This window comes from Taudactylus pleione, unplaced genomic scaffold (genome assembly GCF_031769625.1).
Source record: "Taudactylus pleione unplaced genomic scaffold, aTauple2 ptg001088l, whole genome shotgun sequence".
Taxonomy (NCBI): domain Eukaryota; kingdom Metazoa; phylum Chordata; class Amphibia; order Anura; family Myobatrachidae; genus Taudactylus; species Taudactylus pleione.
Window position 1 is genome coordinate 370,517 of NW_028285489.1, and position 24,155 is coordinate 394,671.

General features: G+C 48.5%; 1 protein-coding gene across 2 annotated transcripts in view; it reads left to right on the forward strand.

Moving 5' to 3' along the window:
* LRRC24 (leucine rich repeat containing 24) overlaps positions 1 to 23,782 on the forward strand; it is a 170,875-nt gene extending 147,093 nt beyond the window's left edge. The window contains exons 2-5 of one of the 2 annotated variants that reach the window (XM_088461717.1): positions 14,930 to 15,107; positions 16,919 to 17,197; positions 18,175 to 18,343; positions 21,703 to 23,782. In XM_088461717.1, coding sequence (XP_088317843.1) covers positions 14,940 to 15,107; positions 16,919 to 17,197; positions 18,175 to 18,343; positions 21,703 to 22,709 — 1,623 coding nt within the window. In that variant the 5' untranslated portion in view covers positions 14,930 to 14,939 and the 3' untranslated portion in view covers positions 22,710 to 23,782. The remainder of the gene's footprint in view (positions 1 to 14,929; positions 15,108 to 16,918; positions 17,198 to 18,174; positions 18,344 to 21,702) is intronic. The other variant, XM_088461718.1, reaches the window with a different exon arrangement.
* Positions 23,783 to 24,155: the final 373 nt, after the last annotated feature.

The window sequence follows — 24,155 nt, forward strand, 5'->3', positions numbered from 1 at the left end:
TAAGGTCAGAGCCTGTGTAAGTGTGTGTGAGGATGTGATGGTACTCCATGTTACTGATGGTTTCTCAGTCTTGTGTAATCACTGCGTGTGATGAGGTTAGTAATTCCTGAGTAAGGTCAGAGCCTGTGTAAGTGTGTGTGAGGCTGTGATGGTACTCCATGTTACTGATGGTGTCTCAGTCATGTGTAATCACTGCGTCTGATGAGGTTAGTAATTCCTGAGTAAGGTCAGAGCCTGTGGAAGTGTGTGTGAGGATGTGATGGTACTCCATGTTACACCGTCTCCTGGTGCGTCCTAGTCACATCGCATTACTCAACGCCGTTTCCCGGTGCATCCTAGTCCCATTGCATTAATCAGCGCCGTCTCCTGGTGCGTCCTAATCACATCGTATTAATGAACGCCGTCTACTGGTGCGTCCTAGTCACATCGCATTAATTGGCGCCGTCTCCTGGTGCGTCCTAGTCACATCGCATTAATTGGCGCCATCTCCTGGTGCGTCCTAGTCACATCGCTTTACTCAGCGCCGTCTCCTGGTGCGTCCTGGTTACATCGCATTGTGACTTAGACACATTATCAGCAAATAAAAGCCCCCCGACGCTGGCACAGTCTCACAGGACCAGGTGTTTGGCGCCACTGCAGCAAGGACCAGTGAGGACTCATCTGTATAAGTTTATGCTATTAAAAGGGTGAATATTTGCTACATATATCATTATAATAGCCGCTATAACAGCACCCAGCATTTAGTGTTGCTGCACTCACCTGCAGTGTATATGTCTGTATACTTATATAATGCTGTACAGAAATGATCTATAAATGACAGACAGCCGTCCCCTGAAAGCTCTGAATCACTGCTGGAGACACGCAGCTTGTTCTGACAGCTGAGCCCCCACTCGGAGGGGAGATGGAGGGGGCACAGGAGTCACAGCTTGTGGCGCTTTCAGCTGACGCCCGGCTTCATACAAGTCATTGCTGTGACCTGTGGTGCGCTCTGGGAGGCAGGCCATATAATCTGCTCATTGACATAACAAACACGTGTGAGGGTGGACAAGTAACGAGACCGAGTGTCTTCCTTTACTCACAGAGGCTGCAGAACTTCGGAAATCAATGAGAGCGCATAATGGCCTATTAGTAACACAGCTCTGTTAGTCCTGGTCCAGTGAACCCAGATGTCTGTCACACAGAGCCAGCGAGGAGAGAATAAACATTTAGCTGCTCTCAGTGGCTGTCTCCCACTCCTACCGCCCCATCTCCCCCCCTCCGCCCCATCTCCCCCCTCTGCCCCATCCCCCCCCTCCGCCAGCGTTAGTATATGCAGGATACACAGTGACATTAATCTGTGTATAACGCACAGGAAGGGACATCCCTCACTGCACAAGTCTGCAGATTATTCCTTCATAGCCGCACGCTGTGACAGCAGACTGCGCCGATTGTGACTGTGTGTTTTTCGGATCACTGCTTTGTGCGGTCGCCATTTGAAATGGATGTGGGAGGTAGCGTCAGTCTGTCGTGCGCTGCTAAATATTCTGCTGGGGAGAACAGTTTGGGTTCCAGTCAACATGTCGGCACGTTTCAGATGTTGACATTTAGAAAGCTGACACATTTGAAATGTACCTAGCGCCTGAGTAACATTAAAGGGCGCGTTACCCTCCTGCGGCAGCAACAACGAAAGGGGACATCCGTCTACCCCACATAAAGTAAGATACAAGCACAGAGCTGCTCGGTGCTGCGTAAGTGTATAGTATGGACCTAGGACCGATGCAGCTATATATATATCACATCTTATTATAGAGGCAGCATAAAGCATTATATAATGTCACACGTGCCGCAAATCACAGAAACAATGAATAGAAATAAGTGGATAAATAAAGATAGAATATAAATCACGTCTGATTCCAACACATCACACTAAACATCTCCGTGTAGTACGTCACTCTGGTAATTGTTAGGGTACAGTGCTGATCCGTGCGGGGGGCACATTCTAATTTATTGTGACGCATTATGAATAAGGGGCACTAAAAGGTTAACATTATATTACCTATATTTACATTCTTTGCCATTTAACCACCCCACATGCCCTGTTAATGCCCCATCAATGCCCCTCAGACCACCCCACATGACCTGTCAGTCCCTCTCAGACCACCCCAAATGTCCTATCAATGTGTCTCAGACCACCCCACATGCCCTATTAATGCCCCTCAGACCACCCCATATGCCCTGTCAGTCCCCCTCAGACCACCCCACATGACCTGTCAGTCCCCCTCAGACCACCCCAAATGCCCTGTCAGTGTCCCTCAGACCACCCCACATGCCCTATTAATGCCCCTCAGACCACCCCATATGCCCTGTCAGTGCCCCTCAGACCACCCCATATGCCCTGTCAGTGCCCCTCAGACCACCCCTCATGCCCTGTCAATGCTCTTCAGACCACCCCTCATGCCCCCACCAGTGCCTCTCAGACCACCCCACATGCCCTGTCATTGCCCCTTAGAGCACCCCACATGCCCTATCAATGACCCTCAGACCACCCCTCATGCCCCCACCAGTGTCTCTCAGACCACCCCACATGCCCTGTCAGTGCCCCTTAGACCACCCCACATGCCCCAATCAATGCCCCTCAGACCACCCCACATGCCCCATCAATGCCCCTGGTACAGCAGTGCAATGAGGGCCCCTGATCATACGCAGCCTATGAGATATTGGCGTTATTACCCAATACTATGATGTCACCATACAGCCACTGCATGTAATGAGCATATTACACACTGTGCTCTGTATAAGCGCTGCGCTGGTATTCTGTTACCTTATTACATACATGCCTGGGATCAGCGCGGGGTGTTAGAGGGCTGTGTATATTGGGGTTCTATGTAGCTATATCCATAGAAATTATTACATGTCAGGTATGAACCAGAGAATATATGAACACAAGGAGCTGAAATGTACCGGATTTCCCGCCATGCAGACAGCGCCAGCGCACGGCCACCGTGTGATCAATCTGTCGTCTTTCTTAAGAGATTGTGGGGCTGCCATGGTGGAAACAGAGTCGCTTTAGGATGACCCCCCCTCAGCCATTTATCCCCTAATTCTGCTGGGTATCTGCTTATTGTGTATCTGATATATCTAATGTAACGCAGCGTAACAACACATCACACACAGCTGATTATATGTCCGACACACAACTTTTGTCAGCACAGATATTACCGATCAGCGGGTTTATATATTTGGCCCATGTCCTATTGATTCAGAATCTATTTAGTGGCAGGAAAACCCATAAATACAATCCAGACACCTTCCAGACCCCGTGCAGATGGTACTGATGTATCTCAACTGAAACAGATGTTTATTCAATATATGATTGATCGTGCCAACCAATCAGCAATGAGCTTTCTTATGTCTAGCGCAGGTTAGATAACGAAAGCTACTGTTTGATTGGTTGCCGTGGTTTTAGAGCAGATTTACACCTTCTGAGCAATGATAGGGACTGACCGTTACTGCGATCCTTTTCAGCGTTGCACACAGTTTTGGTCGCATTGCGTCCAAAGTTGCTCGGCTCGGATGAATGGACATTTAAAAATGATGCATCCACAATACGGACTTGTGTCCAACTCATTATGGGTACTTACCCTTCTCTTATACAAAGGGCTACGTTCATCATAAAGTATCCATCTTATTACTTTACTTACACATAAAGAACTTTGCACCCTGTATAAAGAGGAAAACTCTTCAGTAACAAATGGCCCCAAATGTTCTCTTATGATGGGTACACACTTAAACGATATTAGCCTGATTTGTGGTTTCTGGGAATCTGAATAACAATCCGGCATATCACTGCGTATAACTCCAGCGGTCACATGCAATATCCCCTGGTTGGGCGATATCGTGCACGATGCCATGCTGCCAAACGCAACATGGCTTCCTACACTACGTCGTCACACTACACTGCACGGATGTGTATCCGGCTTTACAATTCTTTATTAAATGACCCCCCCCCCCACCCCAAAGCGTGTATTGGCCTATTTTATTTGTTACATTGTTATTCTGTACAATATTGGGGGCACATTTAGGGGGTTCAGTCTGCTAGTTGTTTGGCTACTGTGTTATATCTTCAGACCTGTATGTCGTTACTAATGGTGGTTGACATCCTATACTTCCCAGTGTTGCCAACCCAACCACATTGCCAGCATGCCATGACCCTAAACAGTTGGTATTGTGAGAGGACAGCCACCTGAATAAAGCTGCATACACACGTAAAGATTATCTGTCCAATCATCCAGCTAGATGATGGGTTGGAATGAGAATCTGGTAACGTATGGGAGTAACTGATGATCTGCAATTTCCTCCCAAACTCCAGAAAAGGGACAAAAACTGTTGATTGAACAAATTGTTTAGATCAAACATTTAATAAACTTGTCTGACGTCATTTTCATCTGTTTTCTGGCATTTAGGAGCAAATTGCTGATCATCAGTTACTCCCATACGTTACCAGATTCTCATTCCAACCCATCAGCTAGTTGGCTGGTTGGACAGAAAATCTTTAGATGTGTGGCCATCTTAAGACTGACAGGAGGGTCCTGGGATTAGACCAGGGATTTATAGGGCAGAGACAGAAGTAATGGCGGTCTACTGAGTGCTGGGACTGAGGGGCCTACAGCCACGAGGATGACTGGGGTTTTTGTTTCCATAGACACTCATCACTAAATCCCCTCTCACTGCGTTGCCGTGTTAGCTGAGCGTGACTCTGTAACCCGTGATACTGGCCCAGACCATTTCAGGCTGCCGACCCCTGGAATATAGGGCCTGATTCAGACCTGGTCGCTAAGCTGCGAACGCACGCTATGGGCGATTATCGCACATTTGCGCATGCATGAGCGTCAAAGTACGCATGCGCGAACCAGTCACTGCGGCCAAGGAATCGTGCGTTCGTAGTACACAGACTGGATGTTACTTTGACTGACAGCGCAGTTTGTGGGTGGTAACGGGGGAGTGGTGCTGCGAACGCAGGCGTGTCTGGCCGTCTAAACGGTGTTTTATGGGTGTGCATCATCAGCATGGAAGCGTTATTGTACACGTCACTTGGTTGTATTTTAGACAGCACTGATCGCAGTACTTGCGGTGGGGTAGGGTCTACCTCAAGATGGCTCTCGATGTCACCGATTAATCACACACTTCCTGGAGATGACGTGTGCTATGAAAGAAAGGTGGGCGTCTTTCTACTCCGGCGTGCGCTCACTGCCGTCGCTCTCTAAGGCATAGAGTGCGTCCATTCACCAGACACTGCGATCGCGGCATTTGCATACCCGGCCCCTTTTAGCTGCGAGAGAGCGCAGCTTAGCGCCCGGGTCTGAATGAGCTCCATAGTGTAGTATTTTTGTTATTTTCCTTCTTTTTCATCCCAAGATGGCGATAACAGAACAGGTATAACGATGGTACACATACCGCCGCCGTACTTGTTACATAGGCTTTAGCCTGTTTCCCGCCAGTGGTAGCCATGTTATTGTCGGCAATAGGTGTTTGTGGTCTTTGATAAAACTTGTTAGTAACCTATATGAAAGTCCTCCTGACAAAACATTTATCCCCTAAACACCGGAGGTTACAGCGAATGGAAATGAGCCCCGCGCAGGGTTTTTTTTTCCCACTGGTAAAATGGTGTCCGGTAAATGTGTAAGAAGAGGGAAGTGTGTGCTGTGACGGGATTATGGTGCAGGAGCTGAGGTCACTAAGAAGAGGGAAGTGTGTGCTGTGACGGGATTATGGTGCAGGAGCTGAGATCACTAAGAAGAGGGAAGTGTGTGCTGTGACGGGATTATGGTGCAGGAGCTGAGGTAAATGTGTAAGAAGAGGGAAGTGTGTGCTGTGACGGGATTATGGTGCAGGAGCTGAGGTCACTAAGAAGAGGGAAGTGTGTGCTGTGACGGGATTATGGTGCAGGAGCTGAGATCACTAAGAAGAGGGAAGTGTGTGCTGTGACGGGATTATGGTGCAGGAGCTGAGGTAAATGTGTAAGAAGAGGGAAGTGTGTGCTGTGACGGGATTATGGGGCAGGAGCTGAGGTAAATGTGTAAGAAGAGGGAAGTGTGTGGTGTGTGCTGTGACGGGATTATGGTGCAGGAGCTGAGGTCACTAAGAAGAGGGAAGTGTGTGCTGTGACAGGATTATGGTGCAGGAGCTGAGGTAAATGTGTAAGAAGAGGGAAGTGTAGCGCTGTGACGGGATTATGGTGCAGGAGCTGAGGTAAATGTGTAAGAAGAGGGAAGTGTAGCGCTGTGACGGGATTATGGGGCAGGAGCTGAGGTAAATGTGTAAGAAGAGGGAAGTGTAGCGCTGTGACGGGATTATGGTGCAGGAGCTGAGGTAAATGTGTAAGAAGAGGGAAGTGTAGCGCTGTGACGGGATTATGGGGCAGGAGCTGAGGTAAATGTGTAAGAAGAGGGAAGTGTGTGCTGTGACGGGATTATGGGGCAGGAGCTGAGGTAAATGTGTAAGAAGAGGGAAGTGTAGCGCTGTGACGGGATTATGGGGCAGGAGCTGAGGTAAATGTGTAAAAAGAGGGAAGTGTAGCGCTGTGACGGGATTATGGGGCAGGAGTTGAGGTAAATATGTAAAAAGAGGGAAGTGTGTGCTGTGACGGGATTATGGTGCAGGAGCTGAGGTCACTGTGTAAGAAGAGGGAAGTGTGTGCTGTGACGGGATTATGGTGCAGGAGCTGAGGTAAATGTGTAAGAAGAGGGAAGTGTGTGCTGTGACGGGATTATGGTGCAGGAGATGAGGTAAATGTGTAAAAAGAGGGAAGTGTGTGCTGTGACGGGATTATGGGGCAGGAGCTGAGGTAAATGTGTAAGAAGAGGGAAGTGTAGCGCTGTGATGGGATTATGGGGCAGGAGCTGAGGTAAATATGTAAGAAGAGGGAAGTGTAGCGCTGTGACGGGATTATGGTGCAGGAGCTGAGGTAAATGTAAGAAGAGGGAAGTGTAGCGCTGTGCCGGGATTATGGGGCAGGAGCTGAGGTAAATGTGTAAGAAGAGGGAAGTGTAGTGCTGCGACGGGATTATGGTGCAGGACCTGAGGTAAATGTGTAAGAAGAGGGAAGTGTAGTGCTGTGCCGGGATTATGGTGCAGGAGCTGAGGTAAATGTAAGAAGAGGGAAGTGTAGCGCTGTGCCGGGATTATGGGGCAGGAGCTGAGGTAAATGTGTAAGAAGAGGGAAGTGTGTGCTGTGACGGGATTATGGGGCAGGAGCTGAGGTAAATATGTAAGAAAAGGGAAGTGTAGCGCTGTGACGGGATTATGGGGCAGGCGCTGAGGTAAATATGTAAGAAAAGGGAAGTGTAGCGCTGTGACGGGATTATGGGGCAGGAGCTGAGGTAAATGTGTAAGAAGAGGGAAGTGTGTGCTGTGACGGGATTATGGTGCAGGAGCTGAGGTAAATGTGTAAGAAGAGGGAAGTGTAGTGCTGTGACGGGATTATGGTGCAGGAGCTGAGGTAAATGTGTAAGAGGGAAGTGTGTGCTGTGACTGGATTATGGTGCAGGAGCTGAGGTAAATGTGTAAGAAGAGGGAAGTGTGTGCTGTGACGGGATTATGGTGCAGGAGCTGAGGTAAATGTGTAAGAAGATGGAAGTGTGTGCTGTGACGGGATTATGGTGCAGGAGCTGAGGTAAATGTGTAAGAATAGGGAAGTGTGTGCTGTGACGGGATTATGGTGCAGGAGCTGAGGTCACTGTAAGAAGAGGGAAGTGTGTGCTGTGACGGGATTATGGGACAGGAGCTGAGGTAAATGTATAAGAAGAGGGAAGTGTGTGCTGTGACGGGATTATGGTGCAGGAGTTGAGGTAAATGTGTAAGAAGAGGGAAGTGTGTGCTGTGACGGGATTATGGTGCAGGAGCTGAGGTAAATGTGTAAGAAGAGGGAAGTGTAGCGCTGTGGCGGGATTATGGTGCAGGAGCTGAGGTAAATGTGTAAGAAGAGGGAAGTGTGTGCTGTGACGGGATTATGGTGCAGGAGCTGAGGTAAATGTGTAAGAAGAGGGAAGTGTAGCGCTGTGGCGGGATTATGGTGCAGGAGCTGAGGTAAATGTGTAAGAAGAGGGAAGTGTGTGCTGTGACGGGATTATGGGGCAGGATCTGAGGTAAATGTGTAAGAAGAGGGAAGTGTGTGCTGTGACGGGATTATGGGGCAGGAGCTGAGGTAAATGTGTAAGAAGAGGGAAGTGTATCGCTGTGACGCGATTATGGTGCAGGAGCTGAGGTAAATGTATAAGAAGAGGGAAGTGTGTGCTGTGACGGGATTATGGTGCAGGAGCTGAGGTAAATACGGAGCTCTCAGTAGATGAATGAACATATTGATGTAACGGCGTCCTCAGGTCGTGGAAGCAGCTGAATCTGGCAGAGAAACCGTCTTCTGTCTGCTCAGCTCACTGCTGGCACATGAGCCAATGGGGGACCGGGCCAAGAGAAGCTAAACTGCCAGCCTGGCCCACGGGCGCCTGGCTCCCTGTATCTATCCAACTTGCTAGGCTGCCAAGACGTAACCCCTTCATGTCCTGCTCCTGTGTGCTGGGTAACCCCTTCATGTCCTGCTCCTGTGTGCTGGGTAACCCCTTCATGTCCTGCTCCTGTTTGCTGGGTAACCCCTTCATGTCCTGCTCCTGTGTGCTGGGTAACCCCTTCATGTCCTGCTCCTGTGTGCTTCCTCGCCAGTGCTGGGTGACCGCGCATTTTCTAATGAAAGATATTCAAGGAGATTAATGATAAACATATGCAGTGTGGTCTGCAGGCTATTTCATCATTGTCAGCCCATTATGCAGAACAAAGGACACCGGTGTCTCTTGAGAGGAGCCGGTACAGATGGATTTAGTTTTATTTAGAATAGGGATTCTTGAGTTGTTGTGGAACTGCAAGCCTCAGCATGCCTGGAGGCTGGCATAACATACTGGGAATGCTAACCCAGATAGACAGTTGTATCATCAACAAGGTGGATCTTACCAGTTGTTTTTTATTTCATCTCTTTATTTAGTATACAATATATCAAAGAGTAAATGTAAAACAATTGGTTTTGATGGTGTCCACCTGCATCTTACAGAAGGAGATCCGGCTAGGCACAGATGGGTTATGGTAATCACCATGGAGGCACAGATGGGTTATGGTAACAGCATAGAGGCACAGATGGGTTATGGTAATCACCATGGAGGCACAGATGGGTTATGGTAACAGCATAGAGGCATAGATGGGTTATGGTAATCACCATGGAGGCACAGATGGGTTATGGTAACAGCATAGAGGCACAGGTGGGTTATGGTAATCACCATGGAGGCACAGATGGGTTATGGTAATCACCATGGAGGCACAGGTGGGTTATGGTAACAGCATAGAGGCACAGGTGGGTTATGGTAACAGCATAGAGGCACAGGTGGGTTATGGTAACCGCCATGGAGGCACAGATGGGTTATAGTAACCGCCATGGAGGCACAGATGGGTTATGGAATGGTAACACCATAGAGGCACAGGTGGGTTATGGTAATCGCCATGGAGGCACAGATGGGTTATGGAATGGTAACACCATAGAGGCACAGGTGGGTTATGGTAATCGCCATGGAGGCACAGATGGGTTATGGTAACCGTCATGGAGGAACAGATGGGTTATGGTAACCACCATGGATCCGCTGATGGCTCCAGTCTGTGGGATGGACCCATACACTGGGCCAGTATGATGTATACGTCCTGTGTGGAGAGCTCAGATGAGTGGTCACATTGAGGGACCTGTATTTATTACTTTAGTGATAAATACTCTGAAACATCTCTGTGTGCGGTGAGATAGGAACGGGTTTGGGGGCTATTTATTATGCCCTCAGTGTTGTGGCAGCAAATCCGATAAGGACCTGTCCCAGCCAAACCGAACACTTTACAAGCTAATAGAAGAGGTTAAAGTTTACACCGTTCAGTATTACTGCGCATGGGCGCAGAGAGGATCGGAAGAGATGCAGGGACCCAAGCAGATCTTTTTGTACTCCAGACCCGGAAACAGAGGGACCACAGCTGATCTCTCCAACATCTGCTGCAATCCCTCCGTAATACATATGGGGGATACTAAATATTCGCAGGTATCCCCTAAAGACGTGTGTTTACAGGCATGGGCGCTGAGAGGGGGAGAGTGGGTACAAAAGTCTTCTCTGTCTGTGGGGGGTCTGGATTTGCACCGGGCTGAGGGGCTCACAGCCCCCTCCCCCCCTCCAGCACATAGCGCTGCTAAGCGTCGTTGCAAAAACAGTTTTCATTTTAAGAGGCCATGGCCACATCTCCCACAATTAAGCCACGCCCTTTTCCACTGGGCCGCTCCGGCTCTCTATGGCCCTGTTTTCGGGGAATATGACGCAAATATTTATTGATATATAGGACTTTATGTGTGATAGAAAATTCCAGGATAGTGAAGGATTTGCACAGAGTCTGTTTAATAATGTCAGCGCAATAGTCATTATACTTAGATATTACATAAATCTTCAACGAAAGAAACAGAGGGCGCAGATAGTTTAGTATTTTTAAAAGCAAATTAGTTTACTTAATCAATTACTCGTACATCATAAATCGTACAAACCGACATATCAGCGAAAGACGATAAAGAGAACGCCGGTGCTCTGATTCTCGGCTTCACGGGTCCTCTGGGCGCGCTCCAAGCTCCGCCCCCTGGAAATGCTTTTTAAAAATGAAATATATCTTGTTCTTTGATTAACATTTCTGAAATGAAATCGGGCAGTTTTCTCCTATCCTCCCCCCTCATCCTATGTTACCTGCTGATTCTCTGCTCGTGCCTGCGGGGTCTATGGAGATGTTACCTGCTGATTCTCTGCTTGTGCCTGCGGGGTCTATGGAGATGTTACCTGCTGATTCTCTGCTCGTGCCTGCGGGGTCTATGGAGATGTTACCTGCTGATTCTCTGCTCGTGCCTGCGGGGTCTATGGAGATGTTACCTGCTGATTCTCTGCTAGTGCCTGCGGGGTCTATGGAGATGTTACCTGCTGATTCTCTGCTCGTGCCTGTGACTGCAGGGTCTATGGAGATGTTACCTGCTGATTCTCTGCTCGTGCCTGCGGGGTCTATGGAGATGTTACCTGCTGATTCTCTGCTCGTGCCTGCGGGGTCTATGGAGATGTTACCTGCTGATTCTCTGCTCGTGCCTGTGGGGTCTATGGAGATGTTACCTGCTGAGTCTCTGCTCGTGCCTGTGATTGCAGGGTCTATGGTGATGTTACAGATACAGGGGTCTATTTATCAATAAATATTTTCTGCATCTTCCCCAAAAACACTTGTTTTTAGGGGATACCCGCAAATATATAGCATCCCCCAGATGTATTATTTCTGCCTGCAGCCCCTATAGGTTTCTATGGTCAATGCGATGCTGCCAGATTTATCAAGCCTAAGAATGCGAAGGTCCCCAAAGATGGCGTTGTGCTGCTGTAGCCTATGGGATATACGTCACTAAATCTACTGGGAGAGGGTTCTATAGGGACCCTCCCCTGGCTATGGCGGCTGCACTTGCGTGCTCAGTAGACCGTGTATGCACAGAATCCCCCCGCAAAGGAGTGAAGACACCGCTGAAGTGGCATGGCAGGGGTGGGCACCTCTCATAGCCCCTGTCCCTGCTCTTAGTACATCCGGGCACTATGATCGCATCTTTCAAAGATGATAGATGGACCTCACAGTGCGTCTGGCGAGGGTCACACAACATTTATAACACTTCACTAGACTCCAAGCTGAGTGTAAATCAGACTTGTGATACATACGGTATAGGGGGACTGGGGGATGCCCCAAATATTATCACTGTCTTATTTATAACGTATAATTGTTTGTGCCACTGTATTACTCAGCGCTGTATAGAGAGCAATCATCCATATCAGTCCTTTGCCCATGGGAGCCTGATTTATTATGGATCACAATTGCAACCGAGTACGCAGATCGGGCGATGGTGCGTACTGTGCACGCATATTCACCGCAGTGTGCATGTGCAGGCCAGGATTGCGATCACACTGCCATCACGTATGCAGATACAAAACCATCGTAGAGTGAGTGATGGGACGTCAGCATTTGGGGAGTGGTGACGGGAGAGTGGTTGGAAAAACGCAGGCGTGCCTGTCCGTTTGAATGACTGTTTTTTGGCGTGCATAAATTAGCCACTGCGACGACATACGCAGCCTGAGTACTCATTGTGTGCGACGAGAGTTGCAATTTCTGAGACAGTCGGACCTGCTGTAATTCTGCGTGAGGGTCCGATGGTACTCGATGTTGCCGATGTACACTCAGGACTGCGAGGTCTTACGGATGTGAGATAATGGTAGTGGGTGTCTCTATGCTGGCTGAGCAGTTGCAAACAGTATATTTTCACAGCAGAACTGCGATCGCAATAGCAGTCCGTAAATAAATCAGGTCCCAAATTCCCTAACGCACAATCCAGGAGGTCTATTTTGCCTGCAGCTAGGTAACCTGCCATGATGTCACTGAAGTGTGTGAGAAAACCGGAGCTCCCAGAAGAAAGTCGCGTTAATTCAGAGAGAACATAAAGTACCATGAACCCTCCCTGCACGGGATCACAAAGCCCTTCGCCTTATTCCAGCTTCTGCTCTTCTCCTTAGACTTTTTTCCTTTTAGTCTCCTGAGGTGAATGTATGGATGAAGGGAACTTTATCATAAGGAGGAATTGGTCTGGTTCTCTAGGGCTGAACGCTGCCACTTGGTAGGCGAACGTCTTCTATATTTAATGGTAAATTCACCTTTCCCTAACATCTTAGGCATTGCATAGAGGTGTCCACGGTTTATTAGGTACTTTTGAAGCACTGGTGTTGTGGATGAGAAGGGTGGCAGCGGGCTCTTCAGACTGCCTGGACGGAAGAGAGGATTGTACATCTGTTCAGCAGCATCTGTGATTGTGCGACCATGGAGCCTATTCATTATATATTTGCGGAATAGTCCCCAGAAACCCCCCTTTTTTTTGGGGGGGGGGTGATATCCACAAATATTAATTATCCCCTAAATGTACCATGAAGTGACCTCCAGGAGTTATCTGCTTTGTACCCCGGAGTTTGGCCCCCTGAAACTTACACCATCTGAAGATGATGTTGTCCTGCCGTAGCCTATAGGCTAATGACTGTCGCACATGCGTAGTCTGTAGACCGTGCATGCGCAGGAATCCCGCCAGAGGAGTCAAGAGATGGCTGACGTGGTCACTTCACTCCATGCACATCACAGGGACAGGCACCTTTCAGAGCTCCTCCTATACGCTATTTCATACATTCGGCCGGTATTATCTCATCCTGCAACGTAATCATGGGTGCTGATATCATGCCCAGAACGCATTGAAGTATGTGACTTTTGATAAATGGACCCCCATATGCGTTGCACGATCGGCTGCAGTCAAAATCTAAAAGACTAAATAATATATAAATAAATAATATAGGACGAGCTGGACCAGGATTGCACCGCCAGTGTACAGATCTCTGCGGCTGGGTAGGGCCATGAGCAATTCCACAGTGCAGGTAATTGTAGCAGCGTAATGATGATGGAATGTCCAGGACAATAAGTCAGTCCCCTATGACACACATGGTGCTGCGGTGCGTTACTCTCAGCCAGGACTTGTGAAGGGGATCAGCTGTAGGCACCTATTGCTAATCTCAGCTGATGGCACCAGGGTTCCAAACTGATGGCAGCATTGGTCTCCAGAGGGAACCTGGATAGATTGGTAAAGTGCCTACCGGCATGTCTGCTACAGTGCTGTCAGCTCTGTGGGTAAGGAACCAGTTCCATTGGCCATGACCAGACCAGAGATCCCTACATATCCATGCAAGTCGCAGGAGGGTGATGGATTCCTATCTGATAGGACAGAGACTTAGCTGCTCCTCATTCATCTATCCCATGCAGGTGATATTGGTGACGCTCTGACTAGGCAGATAGGAACTGCTCCCCTACATGTGATATTCTGTACATAGGGTTCATTTTAAAGTAAAATACTGTGGTAATTACAAATGTCATTTTTTATTGCCTCGTTCGGTACTGAGTCTTCCTCTGTTACTTATGACAGTCCCATCAGAAAGCAAAAATGTGTATTTGTGTCCTAAGCTCTGACAGCTATGCTACATACATAAAATCGTTCTGTGATGTAAATTTGTGCATTATAATGAATGCCAGGAATAGTGCCAGCCTCCAGGACCTTCTCATCTCTAATGCTGATAAAATAGTCGTATCCGCCATTTCTCTATCTAGAGAACACGTAATGCTATCGCATTCCTGTTACTTTGGCTGACATTTTATAATAATTCCTACTTTATAACTGGTTGGTTTCACATTCATTATCGCCAGTGCTAGAAAATAAGTCCCTGCAGGTGCCCTGTTCTTGTGTCCATGGGTGTGCCCTGTTCTTGTGTCCATGGGTGTGCCCTGTTCTTGTGTCCATGGGTGTGCCCTGTTCTTGTGTCCATGGGTGTGCCCTGTTCTTGTGTCCATGGGTGTGCCCTGTTCTTGTGCCCATGGGTGTGCCCTGTTCTTGTGCCCATGGGCGTGCCCTATTCTTGTGTCCATGGGCATGCCCTGTTCTTGCGCCCATGGGCGTGCCCTGAGTTTGCACACATACAACACATTATGGGTATTGTCTGTAATTTAATGTGTAGTTTTATAACGTCTGTGATCAGAGATAATCAGCAAATCTCTCTGCTAATTAATAAACTCGACCATCACTCTGACTTTGCGCTATATCTATCCTCATATATGTGATTTACTAATTATCATATCCTAAAGATGCGCACAGATAGATTATAGACATTACAGCATGTATGTGATTTATGTTACGTGTGCGATATATATGTGATACGTGTACACGGCCTCATGCTTATGTTGTGCTAGTGATTATTTAGTATAATGGAGGAATGATCCTTTGTCTTTATTCTCCCGGCAGCAGCAGTAAGATGGCCTCATCACACCATTCGCTCATCGCTCTCGCCTTTTTCCTCCTGACATTCCTGACCCTCCAGACCCAGGCCTGCCCCGCAGAGTGTCGCTGTTACAGTATGACCATGGAATGTGGATCCAAGGGGCTGAGGACCGTTCCACTCAATATCCATCCCTCCACGCAGGTAGTATGGCATTTCCGCTACCTGGTTTACTGTCTCTTCCTAATGGACACTGACTTTCTGTATAGTGAGCGTGCTGAGGTCACTGGATGATAACTGTATGTATATACCGTACGCGCAGCGCTGCGTGACCATGATAACCATATAGTCATCGAGCTGCCTGCCCATATCATAAATGTCTCTGAATGTTATGTTCATTCAGCGCATAGAGATCATGAGATTGAGCCTTATTTGCTTTCTCATTAGCCAATCAGAACGTTCTAGAGGAGAGATGGATCAAACCTTTGAGAGATAAATAGGAGAAGTTGCCCATAGCAACCAATTATCTTGTAACTTTCATTATATACAGTAGACTCTGCTGGGTAAATAACAGCAAGAAGCTGATTGGAGAGAGATAAAGCTGACAAAAGCAACCAAACAGTGATACATCTCCCCTCAAGTATTATATATGTAAAAGTGTATACACCTATACAGAGAGCTAATACTTGGGGGGGGGGGGTGATTGCAATCACACAGGAAAATTGCATCTTATTGGACGTGAATCCGTTCACCCGACCATCTGGCCAAATGATCTGTCGGCATGCTGTGTACCGGCTGGCACTCTGCAATGCCCGTACCTCATAACCATGGTGGGAATGAGCCCTAATGTCCTCCCACATGGCTCAGTGTAGGATGTGTGTTGTATACACAGATGTGTACTATAACCCGTGGGCGCTGCTCCTTTCACAGACGCAAATACGGAGTTATAGCATCCAGAAGCGAATTTACAAAGCTGGGGCTACTTCAGCTTATTTCCGGGGCGATACTCTCTGTGTGAAATGGGCATTATGGAGCGACAATGCGATGGCACGTAACTGTTCTATCTTGTGGCAGTGTCGTGGGAGCGCCGGGATCGCATAGCTAGAGCTCCGTGCGATTCTGTATGGCGAAGGGAATCCTGTCTGTGACGGGTCTCTGGCACTCAGCACGGGGCAGGTGTAAGCGTTGATACCAATGATGGCGGCAGCGACTGTGGACAGAAAATCAATGGGCGGAGCAGTTTCCACCTTGCAGTTGCGCAGATCCTCACAACAGTCCTAAGGAAACTCGCATTAGCGTAAGGTAGTAAATCAGACTGCCGCGCCATCACGCAAACAAAGACGCCGTGCGCCAGACTCAGAATTAGCCCCTTTAGCTTTAGTTTGGAAATCCATCGGTATTATGGTCTATAGTAAATCGGCCTTAGGGACTGATTCAGAGACGGATGACAATGCGAACGCAGCTGCAATTTCTCACGGAACGCAGATGAGAGAATATATTAATGCCTACCGGAGTCTAAGGACGCCCACTGCTGCCTTTTCATATGCGTACGATGTCGCTTACCTGTGTATATATCCGTAACATCGATGCACATGGAGCGGCCATCTTGCCCTTGCGGCAGGTCTGACCAGCCACAGATGCGGCAGCTCTCCTCGTACACAGAGCGCTCTCTGGTTGCTTTCTCATAGGATACACGCGATTCATATTTACCATGTTCTAAGTGAGATTGGAGATTGGAAACCCATATAAATGAATGATGTGTGAGGACATACAAACATCCATTAATGATTATGCTGAAGGTGGAAGTTCTGCTGACAATGAGGGAACTGTGCACCGCACATACTGTATGGGGGAATTACGTGTAACTGGAGATGAAAGTTGTGGTATTGTATAGAATATGGAGGTAATTTACCTTCTGCTGCCTGCCGTTTTGTAGCATCCCTCCCATAAAGCACATGTTAGAGCAGGTTTCTGAAGTATGCTCACACTTATATGGATCTTTCTTCTCCCTACAGACCATGTTCCTCCAAGATAATGCAATATCTCAGATCCAGCAGCAGGACTTGTCTCCTCTATCAGATCTCCAATACCTCTACATCCAGAACAACACCATCTCTGGTCTGGAACCTGGAGCCTTCAAAGCTCAGCACCACCTGGTGGAACTGGCCCTCAACGGGAACCGGATCCATCTCCTCAACAGCAGCATCTTCAAAGGCCTGGAGAACCTGCGGGTCCTGTACCTGGCTGGAAACCAGATCACCAGGCTCCTGGCGCACACCTTTTCTGACCTGCAGGTAATTGTTAGTTTCCATAGTGAGCTCCAAGCGTGAGTAGCCCCTTTTTATATGCGACTGGAAGACAAAATGAGAGGTGTCGCCAAGTGGACCCCAACTGTCCCGGAGAAGAAGCATTTGGCTGTTACAGCGAGGAGATGAATCCACTATCAGGGTTTCTGGAAGATTAATGTATTCGTTTCATGCTACAACATGTGCTTTATAATAATGCTCAGCCAGAGACAGATTACAGATGAATCAGAATCACATGTAACAATAGATCGTACTACACATCAACCTGGCGTGTTGCCCGATCAGATTAACAACAGCCGCGGCCCCCCATTCCCCTGCCCACATAGATACATCACCAGCGTAGGGGGGGCACTGCGGAATATAAAAAGTGGTGTAGAGACCCCCACAAATGAGTTGCCCTGGGGCCTCCACAAACGTTAATCCAGCCCAGGACCCGTGAATGATACCAGAAATAGACCATATGTGTTCATAGCACAGAAAGAAGATAATAAGCTGTAATATTAGACAGAGACGGATACACAGCACTAATCAAATCTGGAAAATGAGATGTTGACAGACTCACACGCAAGGAGTCCGGCCTGATGTGTTTATTAACTAGCAAATATAGCATGTCAGTAATACACACGTGTTCTTCCTCATATGTTGGTTTTCGCTCTACAGTCAGATCCCCACAGGTGTGAGCACTAATGCAGACAGAGATGTAGAGCCTTATACCCTAGTTACAGACAGCTGTATCCGTCATGTTAGATCTCATCAGTGCAAGACATGGAAACGTACGGTGTAAGACTCTCCTATATCACGGTTAGGATGAGATGAGCTGAAAGCAGCTGATACGTCATTGGCAGAAAATGAAAGCGATTTTCCAGGGTTATTAAATGATTTTCCTCAATCACAGCAATAATTATTTGTCGGCCTATTTGCTTTACATTCCCAGTGTCTGTGTACTAACTGCTGGCTCATTGCAGAGACTACAGGAGCTGCATTTACAAGAGAACAACATCGACACCCTACAGGAACAGGCGTTTTCCGGGCTGTCCTCGCTGGCTCTGCTCGACCTCAGCAGGAACAGCCTGCACACGATAAGCCGCGCCACTCTCCGGCCCCTGATCAGCCTGCAGGTGCTCCGACTGACGGGTACGGCGAGACGTAATATTGTCATTGCTGGGGGGTAAGGGCGCAGACACAGCAAAGGCAGAGAAAAGCAGCGATAGTACAAATTGCTTTTCAGCATTTTAGTGTGTACCCCTAGAGGCGTATTGTGCTCCTCTCATCTATCATACTATCTCATCGGCCGAGATACCTCTGTCTACGGCGTGAGATCAATAATCATCACAAGTATCAGCCTTCTGCCCCCAGCTCCTACACAGCTGCTGGATGTAATGCGCTTGTTGGGGAGACCCGATTCTCTGTATTAGAGGCTCCCACATCAAATGGTCAAAGTTTCATGTTACCTATAGGGCAGAAATGTGGTTTAATTTTAGCAGCTGGCGCAGTTCCCCATGCAGATGCCAATTTGCACCCCTCGTTGCTGATTGCCCGCTGTACCCAAATGCATGTTTGCACCTACATATGTGTCCTCATACCCCGTGGCTTCAGTTGCACCAAAACAGGTCCTCTCTGTGCTCCAGGTCTTGGGCGACTCTGCTGCTCCAAGGGGCTGATTCAGCATCGCACGCAGATTCCCACAGATGACCACACGCAGCCCCTGCTATGCCTCTGCCTGATTGACAGGCAGAGACATTTAAGGGGCGTTGCGGGGGCGGCCGGCGTTCCTGGAAATGGAGGGCATACCGCCCCCATTTTTCAGGAGTGGCAAGGCCAGGATCTGCGTCCACGGACGCAGTTTTCTGGCCTTGCAAGTGGGCATGCCTGCGTAAGCTGAAGATTAGTCAGCTGGCTGGCACCGTCCACTAACGCAACCATCAGTTATGCTGGGATCGCAAATGCAGCAGGGGGTGCCATACAGGGAGGTGTCATACAGGGGGGTGTCATACAGGGGGGCGAAGGGGGGTGTCATTCAGAGGGGTGCCATACAGAGGGGTGTCATACAGGGGGAGTCATACAGGGGGAGTCATACAGGGGGAGTCATACAGGGGGGTGCCATACAGAGGGGTGTCATACAGGGGGAGTCATACAGGGGGGTGTCGTACAGGGGGGTGCCATACAGGGGGGTGCCATACAGGGGGAGTCATACAGGGGAGTGCCGTACAGGGGGGTGCCGTACAGGGGGGTGCCGTACAGGGGGGTGCCATACAGAGGGGAGTCATACAGGGGGAGTCATACAGGGGGAGTCATACAGAGGGGTGTCGTACAGAGGGGTGCCGTACAGGGAGGTGTCATTCAGAGGGGTGTCATACAGGAGGATGCCATACAGGGAGGTGTCATACAGGGCGTGTCATACAGAGGATATCATAGGGGGGGGTCGTCATACAAGGGGTGTCATACAGGGGGTGTCATACAGAGGATATCATACAGGGGGGTGTCATACAGGAGGATGCCATACAGGGGGTGTCATACATGGAGTGTCATACAGGGGGGGTTCATACAGGGGACAGAGGATATCATACAGGAGGTGTCATACAGGGGGGTGTCATACAGGGAGTGTCATACAGGGGAGTGTCATACAGGGAGGAGTGTCATACAGGGAAGAGTGTCATACAGGGAAGAGTGTCATACAGGGAGGGGTGTCATACAGGGGGGGGTGTCATACAGGGAGGAGTGTCATACAGGGAGGAGTGTCATACAGGGGGTGTCATACAGGGTGGAGTGTCTTACAGGGGGAGTGTCATACAGGGGGTGTCATACAGGGGGGGTGTCATACAGGGGGTGTCATACAGGGGGGGTGTCATACAGGGGGGGTGTCATACAGGGGGGGTGTCATACAGGGGGTGTCATACAGGGGGGGTGTCATACAGGGGGGGTGTCATACAGGGGGTGTCATACAGGGAGTGTCATATAGGGGGTGTCATACAGGGGGGGTGTCATACAGGGGGTGTCAGACACCTCTTGCTGCATTTGCATATTTGCAAGGATGGAGTGAATAGCTGCCTGTATACAGCTCTAATTCCATCCATTACTGAATCACCTCCCAAGTGTCTTATTCGCACAAATGTTAGATTGCACTGATCAGTTTGATGTGCGACATTAGTACATCTGTGTGAGGCGCTATGTCGCAGCAGCCGCGGCTTTTTCTCTCTGTGACTTTGTACGAGTATAAAACGAATTCCTGAGCGGATAAAGTCGCAGCTCAGCGTTTGTAGTACATTGCGAGGGATGTTTTGCAGCGTCTGCATTGTGAATAAGACGCAAAATTTAAAAAGATGGTCGCTATGCTACACCGCTTTTTGTGGCTCAGTTGCGCCGGTCGCCCTGCACCCTATGGCGTATTGGGTCTAGGTGTATGAGGACGCAGCTGTAAATACAATGTTCCTAACAACCCAGGCTTTCTTTCTTCTATATTGTACTTTCCAGCCGTTGCTGACGTCATTTTTGAGCTCACTTTTTTTTTGTAGATAATGAAAACAGATACAGTCAGGAGCATAAATATCGGGACATTGACAGAATTTTCATATTTTGTCCTCTATTCACCACCACCGTTGTAATTCCTACACCGTTCACCTGATTTGGATGTAATTACCCTCAAATTAAATCTGAAAGTCTGCAGGTAAATCACATCTTGTTTGTTTCATTTCAAAGCCATTGTGGTGGTGACTAGAGGCCAAAATATGAAAATTCTGTAAATGTCCCAATATTTATGCTCCTGACTGTATATAAAACTATACACAGAATTCTGACACCAGCGCACTTTGTAGGTAACAGTTTGTTTGCGTCTTGGGACTTTTCAATACAACTCACCCAACGTCACCGATAGAAACAAATGGAACTTTTCACATTCATTCTTAGGGGTCTAGTTACTAAGCAGTGTTAGGAGAAGTGAAAAGTGATAAGGTACCAGCCAATCAGCTCCCAACTGCCATGTCACAGACTGTGTTTGAAAAATGACAGTTGGGAGCTGATTGGCTGGCACCTTATCACTTTTCACTTCTCCTAACACTGCTTAGTAAATAGACCCCTGAATACGTTAGGTCAGTGGTTCCCAAACTTTTTTGAATCACGGCACCCTAGAGTATTAGCATTTTTTTCACAGCACCCCTAAGTTTAAGTTTGTTATTGTGAAATTCAGAAAAAAAAATTGTAAAATAGTAAAGTCTAGTAAATTGTGCTGACCTGTCATCCCTAGGTTCAGTTATGTTGTGGTTTACAGTTTTGCACTTCTGTTTGTCCACATATTTACATTACATTGACCACAAATAATTTGATTTGGTGTTGGACCACCAACCTGAGGCACCCCTGCAAGTGTCCCGAGGCATCCCAGGGTGCCACGGCGCACAGTTTGGGAACCACTGCATTAGGTGATTGCCAGATACAGGTATAAGACTACGCTAGATAATTTCATGACCGCTCACCCCTTCTATTTTCTGTTGTCTCGTTAGAAAATCCTTGGCGATGCGACTGCGCGCTCCACTGGCTCAGGGCCTGGCTGAAAGAAGAAGGGAGACGTCTTCTCACCTCCTTCGACAAGAAAGTCATCTGTTCTGAGCCACCAAGACTGTCTCACCAGAGTTTGTTGGACATCTCCAGCAACAGTCTTGTATGTATCCCCCCAGTGGTGCTGGTAGACCCTATGGAGATCACCGCTAGTCTAGGGGAAGAACTACGGGTCTCGTGCCGAGCTACAGGATATCCCCAGCCATTAGTAACGTGGAGGAAAGTTGCCCACGCCCGCACAAGTCCGTCCAAGGTCAACGTAAAGTCCTCCAACAGCAGAACCTTTGAGCTCAGCGAGAGGAGTGTGGGCGAGCAGTTTGCCTCTGACACTGGAAGCGGTATGCTCTTTCTGAACAACATCACCATGTCCCATGCCGGGAAGTACGAATGTGTGGCCTCCAATCCTGGCGGGACGGCCAAGGTTTTATTTCACCTGACTGTCAACCTGTCCAACCAGCAGTCCCGCTCGTATACATCTGTGGATATCAGCCAAGAACCCCTCTACGATATGGAGAGCATGGAGTTCAACGCACTCAGCATGGCCACCCAGACGGCCATCGCCATCGGGATCTCCCTGCTGGCTCTTACTGCCCTTCTCCTGATCTTTATGATCTACAGAAAGCATCACAAGAGGAAAAAAGCCAAAAAGGAGGAGAACATCCTGTACGTCAATGACTACTCCGATGGGCCCACCACCTTCGCCCAACTGGAAGAGTACAGGGACGAACGTGGGCACGAGATGTTTGTGATCGATAGAACCAAGGCCCATTTCCCAACCTATAAGGACACGGAAGGGCTGAGCAGCTTCATCGGTCTCTCCGAGCTGGCTGAGCAGCTACAGGACCAAGAGACTCAGACGCTGGGAGGTGAAGCCGAGCGTCCCATCAATGACCTCTTCATAAACCAGGGCTTTCTGTTCCAGCAGCAGATTGCCTATGAGATACACTGTTGAAGGACAATATAAGGTGTTAGAGATGGTGGTTGTTGTACGGAGAGGGGGATTCAGAAATAAGAGGCTGCACATTTTAATACTACTTATATTTTATAATAATACGTTATAGGGCTGCAGTCATTTAAAGGGTAACAGAGTTGAATTTTCTGCCCCTTACCACTTTCTGATACCTCATGGTGAAATGTCCCAGCAGTCTTGGTATAGAAGAGGTTACATGGATAAGTATAACAGAGATGACAGTCATCGGAGACGTTCTGCATTCTCCAGTATGTCAAACAAATCTCCCCCCTGCCCCCGGCTGTCAGGAGAAGCATTTTCATAGTGACACACGCAGAGGACAACAAGCTGTGCGGCGGAGCCCGGGCTCAGAGACGCTGTCATTCCGCTCGTTCAGACAGCAGAACTGTAACGTCTGCAGCCGTCTGAGCGCTAACCGCTGCCGACTGGTACAAGGCGCCTGGCGCTGATATTGCAGCGGGAGATACATTATCTTCCTTTCATCTTCTCAAACATTACTCTTTATTTTTTGTAAACTGTAAAATTGTAACAGGGATTAGTTGCTAAGAAGCTGATCCTGGCTCCCGGCACAGGCTAGATCAGGGCGTGCTTCTGGTATAGGAGCTGAGATACCGCAGTGCAGAGACGTTGTGAGCGATAGCGGCAAATTGTTTCTGTAACATCTCGCATGTCAGTCCCATGAGCGCAATGTCGGTGGTTCCCAAACTTTCCTGAATTTCGGCGCCCTAGTGTGTCAGCATTTTTATCATGGCACCTCTACGCTAAATGTGTCTTATGTGCTGACCTGTCACCCTTAGGGTCAGTTATGTGGTGAGGACAGGGATGTGCTGACCTGTCACCCTTAGGGTCAGTTATGTGGTGAGGACAGGGATGTGCTGACCTGTCATCCTTAGGGCCAGTTATGTGGTGAGGACAGGGATGTGCTGACCTGTCATCCTTAGGGTCAGTTATGTGGTGAGGACAGGGATGTGCTGACCTGTCATTCTTAGGGTCAGTTATGTGGTGAGGACAGGGATGTGCTGACCGGTCATCCTTAGGGTCAGTTATGTGGTGAGGACAGGGATGTGCTGACCTGTCATCCTTAGTGTCAGTTATGTGGTGAGGACAGGGATGTGCTGACCTGTCATTCTTAGGGTCAGTTATGTGGTGAGGACAGGGATGTGCTGACCGGTCATCCTTAGGGTCAGTTATGTGGTGAGGACAGGGATGTGCTGACCTGTCACCCTTAGGGTCAGTTATGTGGTGAGGACAGGGATGTGCTGACCTGTCATCCTTAGGGTCAGTTATGTGGTGAGGACAGGGATGTGCTTACCTGTCATTCTTAGGGTCAGTTATGTGGTGAGGACAGGGATGTGCTGACCTGTCATCCTTATGGTCAGTTATGTGGTGGGGACAGGGATGTGCTGACCTGTCATTCTTAGGGTCAGT